Source organism: Calliphora vicina, chromosome 3 (assembly GCF_958450345.1).
Source record: "Calliphora vicina chromosome 3, idCalVici1.1, whole genome shotgun sequence".
NCBI classification, from domain to species: Eukaryota; Metazoa; Arthropoda; class Insecta; order Diptera; family Calliphoridae; genus Calliphora; species Calliphora vicina.
The window spans coordinates 57470717-57486731 of NC_088782.1; the positions used below are offsets into that span (position 1 = coordinate 57470717).

Below are 16015 nucleotides of genomic sequence, written 5' to 3' on the forward strand. Positions count from 1 at the left end.
CACACCTCTCCGCAAACAGACCGAGTATCAAAAATCTGACTTCACAGTGTTACCTGCTGGGTTATTCTGAAGATTCCCTGAAAATTTCATCAAAATCGGTCCAGAAGTTTTTTATATATATAGATGGTATTAGCGGTATAATGTAAAAATTTGATAATGCCACACCCCACCGCCCACATACCGAAAATCAAAAATCTGACTTTACAGTGTTACCCGCCAGGCTATTCTGAAGATTCCCTGAAAATTTCATCAAAATCGGTGGAGCAGTTTTTGAGTTCATTCGGAACATACATACATACACACATACATACCCACATACAAACATCCATTTTTATATATATAGAAGATAGATAGATAAGACAGTTGATGTTAACTCTAACAGCGCCTATGATAAACTAACTAACAACTGCAATCTCTGCCATTATTTATACACAGTGCCATTTGCTTTCAAGTAGCATCATGTTTGTTCTTACCGGACAAAACTAGAATATTCGAATTCTAGAGCTTTCAATGTTAATGTTTTTCTTTTTTTCTTTTTTATTAACATGATGAATATTGCAGGCAGTCGTTACAGACCGTTAAATTAAAATCGCTAATGCAAATTCGTAACAGTATTCTTCTTAACATTGTTGTTATTTTGCTTAACATAGACAAAACGTGATCACGCTCACTGTTTAAAAGGGCAGTGATTTCACTTGGTGATATCATAAACCGATATTGCCGATTTTCAATTCCAAATAAACCTTATCAACAGAGAGTATTTGTGGAAATTTTCAGCTAGATATGTCCTATTGTTTGGGTCCTATCGTGTTTTCAACAGACAGACATAGCTAGATCGTTTTAGAATCTTATGAGGACCCAGGATATATTATGTTTACTTTTTGGTTCTACGACCAATATTTCGATATATTACAAACGGAAAGGCAAACTCAATATACCCCCATCTTTTTTGATGATGAACATTTGGGATTAAGGCCTTGTAAAACTACTCCAAGGCAATATTATTTAATAGCAAGAGACTTTCTTGAAGAGAGTTTATGAATTTCCCAAAAAAATACTCCCGGGGAGGTTATCAATAATCTAAATTTGAAACTGAAACTGTTAGCCACGGGGAAATAAGGCTTATTTTTTGTTGATATCGCCACGCGAAAAAACCCTCTTGTACTTAAGTTCTTTTTAAAACAAACACAAACTGCGAAGCTTTTTGCTTGTCTGCAGATACACCCAAAGTCTCTGCCGAGAATCAAACCTGAAACCCTCAGATTAATAGGCCTATAATTTGCCAAAGAACATTTAAACGGGTCGACACAGAAAGAGAAATGTTCTCTTTTCGGATGTATTGAATTTAAGAGGCAGTGATGGGAGAAAACTAGCAAGACGGCCGAAAGGAAATACTCTGGACCTCAAATACACTAATACGACAGTCATGTTTGACGCTGTCAATAATATAGTGTGGGTCTGTTTTTCAGGGCATGGTTGGACCCATACCTTGTGCTGAAAAACAGATTCATATCATAAAATATACTATGACTGGAATCGGATACAGATCGATTTTAAACTATGTTACGTATCCAAACGCATAAACCCCTAGATTGGAGATAAACTCAAACACGGCTCAAACGTTGTAACCGAGTGGTTACAATCCAATGAGGTACGTGCTTTGAAGTGACCTGCACAATCACCAGATTATAAATATGGACTCAAAATTTGTTATACCACGAAGGAAGCTTTATCAGAATTGAAATTATTTGTTGGAAATCATTCGAACCTTTTTTATAAAACATTTGCGACTCAAATTTCTTTGAGAAGCGTTACAGCCCAATGACCGAGATGAAAGGATCTGGCAGAAAACACCCATTGAGGATATATAGATTCATTACACCGATTCATTGCATATGAATTTGATTTCAGTTTTCATAAAACATACAATTTAATGATTCCTCGCTCATGCTTTAAAAATTCATACGTATTTTGGGTATAATAAAAAAATTTGACTAAAGCAACAAATTGAAAAACCATATTTATGCGGTTCATTGCGCAAAAACATCAATTTTGCTCTTTGCCTATGAAAAATGGAAACGAATATAAAAAGGCTAAAATAAATCAATTTGTTTGTTTAACTAGATACTAGGGTGATCGGCCCGGTTTTTAATAACCGGTTATAACCGGTTTTTTTGAAAAGCTCACATTTCGAATATCGAAGAAACCGGGTTTTTCTATTCGAATATCCGGTTTTTTCTAAAAGTGTGTTTATGAGTTTTAGTGTATTAAAAACATTAAAAAATATTCAAAATCAAAAAACAGATTAAAACAAATACTTCAACTATTTTAGAAGACTTTTTTTTATTTAGACAAATGTCACAAGTGATCTGGAAAGCTTGAACATTTACTCAATGCTTTGTTTTCTATGTCTTACAAGTACACCGAGTAAAAGATAATTTTCAATGTCTAGTTTTATAAAAACAAAAAAAACCAAGTAAGGAAGTATGGTCGGTCAAGCCCGACCATATAATACCCTACACTAAGTAAAAGAGCAAAAACATTTTTCTTTTAAAATTCCATTAATTTATATTTTTGAGTGATTTTCGGAAGTGGGCCTTATATGGGGGCTATGACCAATTATGAACCGATCACCATGAAATTAGGGCGTGTGATTTATGTCTATATTAAACTTAACTATGTTGAATTTTGTGTGTATACCAACATTTTTAAGCGATTTATGTACGTTGAAGTGATTTTCGGAAGCGGGTCTATATAGGAGCTATGACTAATTATGGACCGATCGTAACAAAATTTGGTGACATGAATTTTGTGTATATAAAACTTATTTGGAGCGAAATTTGTGGAGATACATATATAAATTAAACATTTATGACCGATAAAGTCCAATTTCGGGAGGACATTTGTATGGGGGCTAGGTGAAATAATGGACCGATTTCAGCCAGTTTCAATAGGCTTGGTCCTTGAGCCGAAAAAATAATATGTACCAAATTTCATCGAAATATCTTCAAAATTGCGACCTGAAAGTGATTCTAAGTCGATCGGTATACTTTAAGGTGGGCGTTAGACTAATATTTTTGGGCGTTACAAACATGGTGGTGTAGGGTATAAAAATCGATATACTCCAAAGCATTTAAACTGTGTTTTACTTATTCCTACGACATTATTTTACCTTCATAAGGTCTTCAAATTTACTTAAATTAAAGTCATAAAATATAAAAAATATCAAACACTAATTTTTTTAAAAAATGCAATTTTAATTTCAAAATGGGTAAAATTTTACCCGAAGACCTTATGAAGGATAAGAAAAACAAAGCTTTGGTTTTCATTCGAGTATAAAGTTCAGCAAGTATGATGAAAAGAGACAGATATATATTAGAGCTACCAAAAATATATTGTAGTGCTACCAAAGCTCTGAAAAAATTTAACTTAGTTGTGCGTAACAAAAGACCTTAAGTCCAAACAACTTTATAGATATTTTTTTGTCAATTTGTTTTTATAAAAATCTAACGTAGTTGTTGACATTTGAAATTAAATACAACTCATAAAATATCAAAAATATCAACCCACTCACTTTTAGAAAAAAATAAATAGGTCTGTTCATTTACTTTCCCAGTAAATACTTGCAACGAGAGAATAAAATCAAAATTTACAAAATTACTCTCTTAAATTCTCAAAAATAGTAAAAAGTAAATGAACGCTTTTCCAGTAACAATTGTTTTATACACACAATTTTCTTATTTTATTCCTTTTAAAATGTATTTTCTTTTTTCAATTTTATTGATAATTCTTTTTTTGACATTTTTCACCACAAAAATAAAATTGTAAATAAAAAAACAATAATACAATATGAAATATAAGCTGAAATATAACGAGTTCAAAATAGAACTTGTAATAGTTTGCAACTAGAGAACACTCTCTGAAATTTATACGCTCTTGATTTTTTCTCTACTTGCAAGTTTTTTGAGTTAATGAACGCTTTTCCAGTAACAATTGTTACTAACTAGTAACAACTTTTAGTTATTGAACATAGCTAATATTAATTTTAAAATGGGTAAAATTTGAACCGAAGACCTTGTGAAGGATAAAAGAAGTAATCCAAATTGTTTTAATTACTATTATTTTAATAAATAAAACTTTTTTTTCTTCTTATTTCTGGCGTTTTAATATTTTTCCAAAAAAAAACCGGTTAACCGGTTATTATAAAAAAACCGAAACCGGTTTTTATTAAATTGCAATTTTTCGAAGAAACCGAAAACCGGTTTATAAAAAATGTCGAAGAATCGATCACCCTAGTAGATACCTATATGATTTAACCATTTATGACGGATAAAGTCCAATTTCGTGAGGACACTTGTATGGGGCCTAGGTGAAATAATGGACTCAGAATTCTGAGTCGATCGGTATACTTTAAGGTGGGTGTTGGACTAATATTTTTGGGCGTTACAAACATCTGCACAAACGCATAATACCCTCCCCACTAAGGTGGTGTAGGGTACAAAAATACTATGACTGGAATCGGATACAGATCCATTTTAAACTATGTTATATAACCAAACGCATAAACCCCAAGTTTGGAGATAACCTCAAACACGACTCAAACGTTGTAACCGAGTGGTTACAATCCAATGAGGTACGTGTTATGAAGTGGCCTGCACAATCAACAGATTTTAAATACGGACTGAAAATTGTTTATACCACGAAGGAAGCTTTATCAGAATCGAAATTATTTGTCGGAAATCATTCGAACCTTTTTTATAAAACATTTGCGACTCAAATGTCTTTGAGAAGCGTTACAGCCCAAAGGCCGAGAAGAAAGGATCGTGAAGAAAACACCCACTGGGAATTTATAGATTCATTAAACAATAATACACCGATTCTTTGAATATGAATTTGGTTTCAGTTTTCATAAAACTTACAATTTAATGATTTCCGACTCATGCTATTTCCTAACTATTTTTAAATTTTTATATGAAAAAATACGTTAAAAATTCATACGAATTTTGTGTATAATAAAAAAATTTGACTAAAGCAACAAATTGAAAAACCAAATTTATGCGGTTCATTGCGCAAAAACATCAATTTTGCTCCTTGTCTATGAAAAATGGAAACGAATATAAAAAGGCTAAAATAAATCAATTTGTTTGTTTAACTAGATACGTATGCACAGAATATTAACTACTACATCTAGAATAGAAACTGAAAAACAATATTTGATGGACATACATAATAAGTTTATGGTCATTTAACTTTAACATTAAATTATGAATATTCAGCTGAAGGAAAAAAACTTCAATCTTCGAAAGTTTTGCAACATCGTGAATAATATTTACTTGGATGTGTGTAATCCAAATGTAATTTCAAATTCCAATAAAAACCCAATTCAATAAAATATTTTAGGATTTATTGAAATATATTTCATGAAGTTATTATACTTTTTCTAAATTTATCTCACCAACAAGACCAGCAAGAAGTTATATTTATCAATATGTCCATTACCTGAAAAAACAGTGGTGCATTTTCCCATTGACAGAAATATAACACTATCAATGAAATTTAAACAAGTTACATCGGAATCAGTAGCGGGCTTTGGTTGAAATACATAGGTTTCCGGAACAGTAGCCGAGTTATGGGCGAGATTAATTGTATATCTCGGATACTGTATGTAGACAATTATAAAAAGACTTCCGAACTTTGACAGTTAATAGCGGCCATATTGTTGAAGCTACATTTGTCGAATTGGTCGAGACAGAAATGGATGAATCCAAATACAATTTATGATGCAGTGATGTGAGAACATTTGTAAGGGAAAGAGACTGGACCCAAAGTCCAATATTATGGGATCTGGCTGTTGGGTCCATTTCATATCATAAGAAATACTATTGCTGGATACAAATCCATTTTAAACGATGTTATGTATCCGTACGCTGAGGAAAATATGCCCCTAGTTGGAATATTCCAGCACGAAAATGAGACCAAACACACCCCTAGACTTCTAACCGAGTACTTACAATCCAACGAGATATGTGTTTTGAAGTTGTCTGCCCAAACGCCAGATCTCATAATAGATAGCAGCTGCTGAAATCAGTATTTGGTCCCACCAAATACAAAGCATTACCTTAGCGCCATAGATATTTGGCTTTGGTGTCGATTCGGCTGGTTGGCCGGACTTCACATACGATTTCTTACGCTTCGGGTAATCGTAATGGATCCAGTTTTCATCATAATCATTCGGTGCAAAAATGATTTTTTTTTATAGCGTTCAATATTCATTTCGAACATGCAAAATCACCTTTCAAGGTCTACCGGCTTCAATTCGTATGGTTGCCAATTTCCCTGCTTTTAGATGAATCCTGGTGATCGCAAACGTTTTGAAATTGCTGCTTGAGCTACACAGAGAAAACAGATTCGTGATAGCAATCGAATTTGTTGCCAATCTAATGATTATACCTTAGTGACCGAATTTAGTTGTGGCTACAAAATTTTAGACGGTGTAACAAAAGTTTGATTGCTGCAACCAAACTTCTTCTTTATCAGCTGATTTTCCATTGATATTCTATGTGTGGAACCGAATCATTCTATTGGCAATAAATTCGGTTGCTACTACGAATCTGTTATCTCTGTGTACCAATGATTTTGCAAGCTCTTGTTGAGTTAGATAACAATCTTCATGGAGTAATGCCTACAATTCTTGGTCTTAAATTTTTTTTGGCTGGCCTGGGCGAACTTTGTCTTCCGTGTCAAAATTACTACTTTTAACTGATCTTTCGTACGTTGAAAGCAATGTAACACATTCCCCATACGATAGGTGTGCCCCCCGAGCGATAGGTACGCCTCAGTGGAACTTTTTGCAATTTTAAGAAGTAAAGCAAAACTTCTCTCATATGACGCTTTGTTGGTACAAAATTCGACATTTTCGAAGCAAAAAAAACCTTGTGGTTTACACTATAATGTTCAATAACTAAGTGAGAATAAATGACAGATTAAAAATGAAACCGCGTTCAAAAGATACGCCATCTATTGTAAATCCTGGATTTTTAAGTCATACACCAAATATTTTTCGGAAATTAGCGCGATAACATTTTTTCGAAAGTGGGCATGACTTTTTTATACATGAATCAAGGTTATCAAGGATTAATTAAGTCATGACAAAATATTAATGAGGACTTATCTAATTTTTGGAGTAGGGTTTTATTGTGTTTATGTATTTTCTTACTAATTGTTTGTTTCTCTTACAAAATTTATTAAAAAAGAACTTAGCGTGCTTGAACACTAAGCGAACGATATGCTTTGTATTGTCTTAAATAAATACTGTGCAAATTACAAAACGTAATAGCAAATATATTTATTTATACGTATAACCTTATCACTATAGAGATGAATATGAAAAGAAACCCACATTTTTCACATTCTCCACTTACCATTGTATAAATTGCACAAGCAAAACTTCCATTCCAGACATTCTTGAAAAAGCAACAGGACTTCATAATTACCATTTTTGTTTTTATATTATTTTTCACATTTATTTACATCATTTATTTCACACACCAGCCAACAGATTAAATTCATTTTACATTTTCTCTGTGATTATTGCATTTTATATCAGGTATGTTTAAGATTTATTTTCACTTCTTTTTATATTTCTTTTTAAATTTTTAATTAATTTCATGAAATAACAACAATTTGCATTTGTTTACATTTGTATCCAATTATTCATATGCAGGCATAACTAAGAACAAATTTACATATTTGTATATACAATGGATATTTGCATGTGTTTTTTTTATTTCCGCTTTATATTAATTCAACTTCCGTTTGATTCAAGCACGTTTAAGTAAATCTCGAGTTAAAAAGTTCTTCCGTTTCTCGGCCTCGTTAGATGCTTAAGATGTTACGGTTTCAAGAGTACTAAATGGTTTTTACTACATTAATGTGGTATTAAAGTAAACAGTCTGTCCGCCATAACTTTTGTTTATATAGAGTAGTTTATGAATGAAAAGCTCTGCGCATGCTAAGTAGAAAAGCTTTATTCGATGTTTCGAATATCCCGGCATTTTTGACCTAAATATTTGTCTTACGCTCTCGTACACACCGCAATTGTTGTGCCAAAACTTTGGTAGTAATTTAAATGTTGTTATTAAATTTCTACAAAGCTACTAAATACTACAAGTTTTTAAAGTGGCTACAACTAGGGTTTGCAAACAATTAAATTGTGTATAAAATTGTTATTTTAATAACCTTTCATATACAGTAATTGATAATACAATGGAAACTTTTAAAAATATTCAAAAAATTCTTAAGAAATTTATATTTTGGAACTTCGATTTAATTTTTACAAAAATTTGAAATTTTTTGACATTCCCTTATAACCGCATCTGATAAAGCTTACTTCCCGATATTATTTTAAATCCGTATTTTGCAATATATAATTTCTCATAGGTTTTCTATGGGATTGAGATCTGGCGATTGGGTAGATCACTTCAAAACATTGGATTGCAACCACTCGGTTACAACCCTAGAAGTGTAGATACATAACATTGTTTAAAATGAATATGTATCTGATTCCAATCATCTGTATCCGATTCCAATCATAGCATGTTTTATGATATGAATTGGACCTATATCTTGCCTTGAAAAGCAGTCCCATACCAAAATATTGCCACCGCCAAACTTGACTGTCCTATTTGTGAACTTGTGGTCCAGTATTACTCCCTTCACTTTAAATGTTCTTTGACAAATTGTATACGAGCAGTACGGATTTTTAGAAATAACAAGTTCTTTTACTGAGGGATTGCAACCGAGACCAGTCTGTTTTTGCCTGCGGCTAATAGTTCGAGAACTAATTCCAATTTTTGATTATTTATAACCTCTCGGGGAGTAATTTTTGAGAATTTCTTAAACACTCTTGCTATTAAATTATCTTGTCTGTGAGTAGCTTCACGAGGTCTTCTTCGCAAATGTCAACTCACGAAATGTTGCTATAATTTTTAAAACGGCTGATTTATTAATATACTGCAGTTAATATTTGAAATCATAGGTTAACATAGAGACGAAACATAATTGTCAAAAACCTAAGTCTGCTGTCAAAAACCTAACTCTCGTAACAACAAAATACATGTTAGTCAATGTATTTCTGGCAACATATGGATTCCGCCCCAAAAGAACTGCTCATCTTTTGATGCCAAGAACGAATCAAGCCTATTTCGAATACTCTATTCTGAAGTAAAGCTTATCCCAGAGACAGCGTTCTGCATAGATCGCAACAAATCGTATTCGGACGGGGCAAGGCCTGGACTATAAGGCGGATTAGGCAAAGCTTCCCAACCACTTATTTCAAGATAGTTTTTAACAGGGATTGCAACATGTGGCCGATCGTTGACATGATGGAATATTATGATTTCTTGTCTGGCCACATATTCTATGCGATTTTCGGTCAATTTTTTCTTCAATTGAATCAGTTGCGTTCAGTACAGGTTCACTGTAATGGTCTGACCATATTTCAGAAGCTCATAATAGATAGAACCCATCCTTTTGGTGCCACCAAATAGCGCAATGGATATTTGGATTTGGTGTCGATTCGGATACAACCTGTTACGCTTCGGGTTATCGTAATGGATCCATTTTTCATCGTAAGTAATAAATCGGAGCAGAAATAATTTTCTTTTATAACGTTCAAACTGCATTTAGGACATGCAAATCGTCTTTCAAGGTCTCTCGGCTTTTCTGGAACGCAAATGGCTTGAACCAGCACAAAGCTGAGGTGTCACACTTTATCAACGAAAACAATATAGATGTATTGTTAATCTCGGAGACTCATTTAACAAATTAATATAATTTTCATATTCCAGGTTTTATATTTCATCCCACGAATCATCCTGATGGTAAGGCACACGGTGGTACTGGTATTTTAATTAGAAATAGGATAAAACATTATATCCTAGAAAAATTTTCCAAAAACTATTTGCTCAGAATGTGGAGTTGGAGATTTAACTCTAAGCTCAATATATTGCCCCCCACGATTTTCTGTGATTAAGGAACAATTTGAAGATTTTTTTAATACACTAGGAGATCGTTTCCTGGCTTGTGGTGACTACAACGCTAAACATACATATTGGGGTTCCAGATTAATGAATTCCAAAGGCAGACAGCTGTACAGGACTCTAGTTGATCGAAAAAATTGCTTAGATTTTATATCACCGGGTCAGCCCACTTATTGGCCTTCTGATCCTAGAAAAATACCTGATCTAATAGATTTTGCCATATCAAGGAATATAAACAGAAACTCTATTACTGCAGAAATATCATATGAACTATCTTCTGATCATTCTCCCGTTATACTACACTACTACGGCCAATATCAATCGTCTCATACGGAAGCTTCATTATTCAAGACTGATTGGTTGAAATATAGAAAATACATCAGCAGCCACATCCACACTGAATGTAACATACAGCGTGAGGAAGATATCAATGATTGTATCAGAGACTTCAAGTCTCTAATCTTTTCGGCCTTGGATCACTCTAAGTGCCAAATTCCTCCTAATCCTAAAATGTGTCTTTCTAATGCAGATATTAATAGACTCCTCCTCGAAAAGAGGAGATGTAGAAGAGATTGGCAACACAACAGATCCCCTGCTACTAAGCTGAGGCTGTCCATTGCAAGCAAGAAATTAAAAAGAGCCCTTCAGTCTGAAGAGGATCGCAGAAATCGAAACTATATTGAAAGTTTAACCAGTACTAAGCACACAAACTTCTCCCTTTGGAAGGCAGCTAGGAATATTAAGCCACCGGTAGAGGGTCAAAGTCCGATAAGAAAATCTGATGGTTCCTGGGCATGTAGTGCAAAGGATAAAGCCGTAGTTTTCGCTGAACACTTAAGTAATGTGTTCCAACCAAACCCCCCATCAAATAATTTTGTATTGGGGGACTATTCAATGTTAGTATAGAAGATGTTCAGAGGATCATAAAGGACAATCTTAAACTAAGAAAATCTCCAGGTTATGATTTAATTACACCTTCCATGATTGGAAACCTACCAGATGTGGCAATTATTGTGCTCACAGTATTATTCAATGCGATCTTGTCTCTAGGAGTATTTCCGAATGATTGGAAAATCTCCCAAATTATAATGATACCCAAGCCAGGAAAGGATTTGACATTGGCATCATCCTACAGACCTATTAGCTTATTGCCTTGCTTGTCTAAACTATTTGAGAGAATAAACCAAGGTAAAATTTTAACATTCTTAAATAGTCAAAACATTATCCCAGATCATCAATTCGGATTCCGTAAACATCACGGAACAATTGAGCAAGTTAACCGCCTAACTGGAGATATACGAAAATCTTTCGAACTAAAAAAGTACTGTTCGGCAATATTTCTAGATGTTGCCCAGGCTTTTGACAAGGTATGGCATAAAGGTCTAATACACAAGTTTAAATGCCTACTGCCTTCTAGTACTCACAAAATACTAGTCTTACCTATCGGATCGCTTGTTTAGGATAAAATGCGGCGATTATGTGACAAGCGACTATGCGATCAATGCTGGTGTACCTCAGGGAAGTGTTCTAGGACCAACCATGTACTTATTATACACCTCTGACTTGCCCGAGTCCGAAGAATTAACCATTTCCACCTTTGCAGATGACACTGCAATCCTTGATAATTATCTCAGGCACGTGGAGACGTGGTTAAAAATTTGGAGAATACAAGTGAACGAAATTAAAAGCAAGCTCATAACGTTTTCACTTAGGAGAGAAAATTGTCCACCAGTGACACTAAACAGTGTGAACATCCCACAGTCTGACCACGTTACATACCTTGGCATTCATTTAGATAGACGTCTTACTTGGCGTCGGCACATAGAAGCCAAGCGGCTCCACATGAAACCAAAAGCTTCTAATTTACACTGCCTAATCCACCACCAATCGAAATTAAGCCTTAACTGCAAAGTCATCCTGCATAAGACAGTCTTAAAACCAATTTGGACATACGGAATCCAATTATGGGGAACAGCAAGCAATACCAGTATAGATCTTATACAGAGGGCACAATCCAAAATTCTTAGAACCATGACGGGAGCTCCATGGTACATAAGAAACGAGAACATACACAGAGACTTAGATGTACCCTTTGTCAAAGATGAATTCAGAAAAACTCGTGAAGCTTATTTATCAAAATTACATCACAATCCCAACCCGCTCGCAAGGCTACTTACAGTAACTCAAGACAGCTCAAGGCTGCGTAGAGCTGATTTACCACTCATCTAATTTTCCAAATATGATTCTCCACTGAGAGAACAATAATTGTTTAGTTTTAAGATTTAATTACATATTGTAAGGCCTAGAAATTAAAGGCAGGAATAATATTACAATAAACGTATAAAAAAAAGGTCTCTCGGCATCAATTCGTATGGTACCCAATTGCTTTGCATTTGGTTTGAAAGTCCTATCTTGGCTTTAAGGACTGCTGTGTTTTGTTTCTTATACTTGCGACTGAAGAAAACCCCACGCACGATATCGGTAGCCAGTTCACATCACAACCACGTGAGATGACCATGCTCTCAAAATGATCATGCATAATGTCCAATTTGGCATTAGCGCCGTCCTGTTTCAGGCCAAAAGAAGTTGTTAATAGCGCTTGCAGTTGACGGTGATGGCCTGGCCAATGTACTTCTTAAAGAAATATATACCGATGACGCCAGCAGCCCACAATCCACACGAAACAGTAAATTTTTCGGGAAGACGCATTCGTCGTCTTACTGTTGGTTCATTGGCGATCATAAAATACGTGAAGCGCGCGGAACGTTTCCCGAACAGAAAATAAATAAAAAAAATAATTTTTCAGCAGGAAAACGGTTGAAGTATTTAGCAGTCTGTCCAAAAGAACAAGGCCATCAAAGATAATTCCATCGTTCCTATATTGCATTATTTCTAAGGAGATAGTCTGTAACCAAGTCATATTTGGATAATATTCTGACTTTAAAGGTTTTATCAAAATGCTTTAATCCAAATGACTTTTGAGTGTTTATGTGTAGCAACGTTTTTGTCTTGAGGAGTTGAACTGATCATGTCAATAATTGTAAGAAGGCCTGTAAGAAGTTTCTGTACCTTATATAGAGGAGAGTTTTATGATATATTCCTCGATCTCGAACGAAAAACAAAGCATTAAAATTTAGTCAATCGCATTTAATGGAAGTTAAAGAAACCTAAATCCGATATCATTCGTTTAAGAAGTTTAGAGCATCAAGTTGTTAGTTTCGAGCACTAAAAACTAAAAATGTTTATAATTATATCTCAACAAAGTTAAACTGTTGTCCAATGTTCTTTCCTTTTCGTTGGGTTGACAATCTTTGGTCGAGTGAGACTCAGATCGTTCTGGTGCGTAGATCCAATTGTCCTCGTAACGTACCACTTTGCACTTATTCCCGCTTTTCTGTCTAGACAAACTATGATACAATTTTTCATTTTTATGTAGTTTGCAGCAAAATCAGCATCATAATATTGTTTGTACTATAACTGCATAAATACAGGAAAAGTACGTTAACTTTATTTCTAAATAATTATTAAAAATGTCATATATTTGTTATACTCGTATTCTCACAGGACCTAGGGTACTTTAAAAGAACACTAAGTACATATGTATTTATATACATAAATTATCTATCATATTTCTAAAAGACTTTAACAAATGCATGAACATCCTCAAAACACGCTCACATACAGTAAGGACTCACATATGAATGTACATGTCGTTTTGTTGTCACATCCTTTAAATGGATAAAAAAAAACAAAGTGCAATGTTAATCGCATGATGATTAATGACAAATTTGTCGCATAAAATTACTGTTACAATCAAGACGTGCTTTAGCGCTGAACATTATTTAAAAGAACCAATTGCTGGTCATAAATTTATTGAATTGATTGCTTTGCGAATTCATTATTTATAGAATTAATTCCTTATTGAATCATTAAAATTTTAATGAATTCAAATCCGTTATAAAATACATAGATTTAAAAATCTATAGAATGATTTAAGTTATCTTCAATTCAAATTCATTCTTTATAGAATTAATTGCTTATTGAATCATTCAATAACCATTACAAAATAGATTTAAAAATGTATAGAATGATTACAGTTAACTTCAATTCAATCAAATCTATTACAAAAATGTATAAATTTTGATAAGTTACCCGGCCTTAGTCAATTTTTTTTTTTCAATTAAAAAAAACAAAAGATGGATTTTTACAAAAATTCAGGTTGAATGAATTCTGTTATGAATTAATTCAACAGTGAAAAAATTCTATTCAAATAAAAGCCTATGAGAATTAGATGCTGAGAATGGATTTATGGAATAAATGGCTAACATTTTTTAATTACGAATTAAAATTTTAATGAATTAAGCTCAAATTGAATTAGGGCCCAATTCAGAAACACGAAAGGAAAACAATTTTAAAATTGTTATATGAAAATCACTCAGTTTTTAAATAATTTTTAGGTGTTTTTCATAAAAAAATTTTAAAATTGTTTTCCTTTCATGTTTCTGTATCAGGCCCTTAATTAATTCGAAGTTCTGTTCATATTTTATACGAAGAATCGAATTTTAGTATAAAATACTCAAATATTTCAGATCGTAACTTTGTAAATACTGCGATTTTAGATAAAATAAGCTCAATCTGTGATCACTGATATTTCCATACCACAAATCGATTTTTAGTATAAAAAAACTCTAATATCTTAAATCGTTGATAACTTTGTAAATACTGCGATTTTAGGGAAGATTATCTCAATCTGTGATCACTCATATTTTGGCATAAATCAAGATCATCGAAACAGCTTGCATTTTAATATTTTTTAGGATATTGAAATAAATAAATCAATATCCTAAATATTATATATCTAAGCGTATTTTTTGTAGATCTTCTCAAAGACTATTTATATTTAAAGTTTAAGCTCATTCGAACTATTAATGGATTTTTGAAAAAACAAATTTGAGACCCGAGGCGACCAACTTTGAGGGTATACGCACTGATCCACCTTAGCGCTAGGAAGCTATAATGTAAATCAAATGTAAATCAAAATCGAAAACACCTCAGCTCGAACCATGTGAGATTTCGTAACAATATATCCAATAGTTCCTCAGTTACAGAATTATTTAAAAAAAAATACGTTTCTAAACCACTGTGTGCAGGCAATACAGAAAAAAAAGGAAATAATATAAACTGTTACTGGGATCATGATATGTTCCAAAAAAATTTTATGCAAAAATTTTTTTTTTTCAAAACTTCTTTTTCAATATTTTAATTTTTAATTTTTTTTAAAAAAATTCGGGTTAAACAATATTTTCCCCGATTTTGTCCCATTGCAGGTCCGACTTACTATGGCATTGCAAAGGTCTTAGAAATATCTATAATTAGATATCCATATTAACGACTTAGAAATTCAGATATAGATAAAAAATTGGTCAAAAATCGAGTTTATCCTGGATTTGTAGGCCGATTTTCTCGGATCTATACCGGATATATTGATGTATGAAAATTGTTTGGGGGCTACGGAAAGTTAATTTCAACATAAAGACGGAGAGGCGGACATGGCTATATCGACTCCTCTATCTATAACGAGAATATATGTATGTATAAATTAAAAACAAGTAAGAGAGCTATATTCGGCTGTGCCCAATCTTATATACAACCCTTCACCAAATTATACTTCAAAAATAAAAATTTAAATATTTTTAGGTAAACAAAAATATTTTTTTTACAAAGTTTTTTTTTAATTTTTTTGGAAAAAATTTTTTTAGAATTGTTTTTTAAAATTTTTTTGTTTTTAAATTTAAAATTTTTTTTTTTTGTTTTTTCATTTTTTTTTTTAATATTTAGCGAAAAGAAACTTTTGATGAAAAAAAAAAAAAATCCGGGTTAAAAAATATTTTTTCCGATTTTGACCCATTGTAGGTCCAACTTACTATAGCCTTATATACGTCATTGCAAAGGTCTTAAAAATATATATCATTTGA

General features: G+C 32.9%; 1 protein-coding gene across 1 annotated transcript in view; it reads right to left on the reverse strand.

The window, feature by feature from the left end:
* The window catches only part of LOC135955273 (uncharacterized), a 43271-nt gene extending 35772 nt beyond the window's left edge, over positions 1-7499 (reverse strand). The window contains exon 1 of the mRNA XM_065505610.1: positions 7422-7499. Within this exon, the coding sequence (XP_065361682.1) occupies positions 7422-7496 (75 nt within the window). The 5' untranslated portion in view covers positions 7497-7499. The remainder of the gene's footprint in view (positions 1-7421) is intronic.
* Between the last annotated feature and the right edge of the window lie 8516 nt (positions 7500-16015).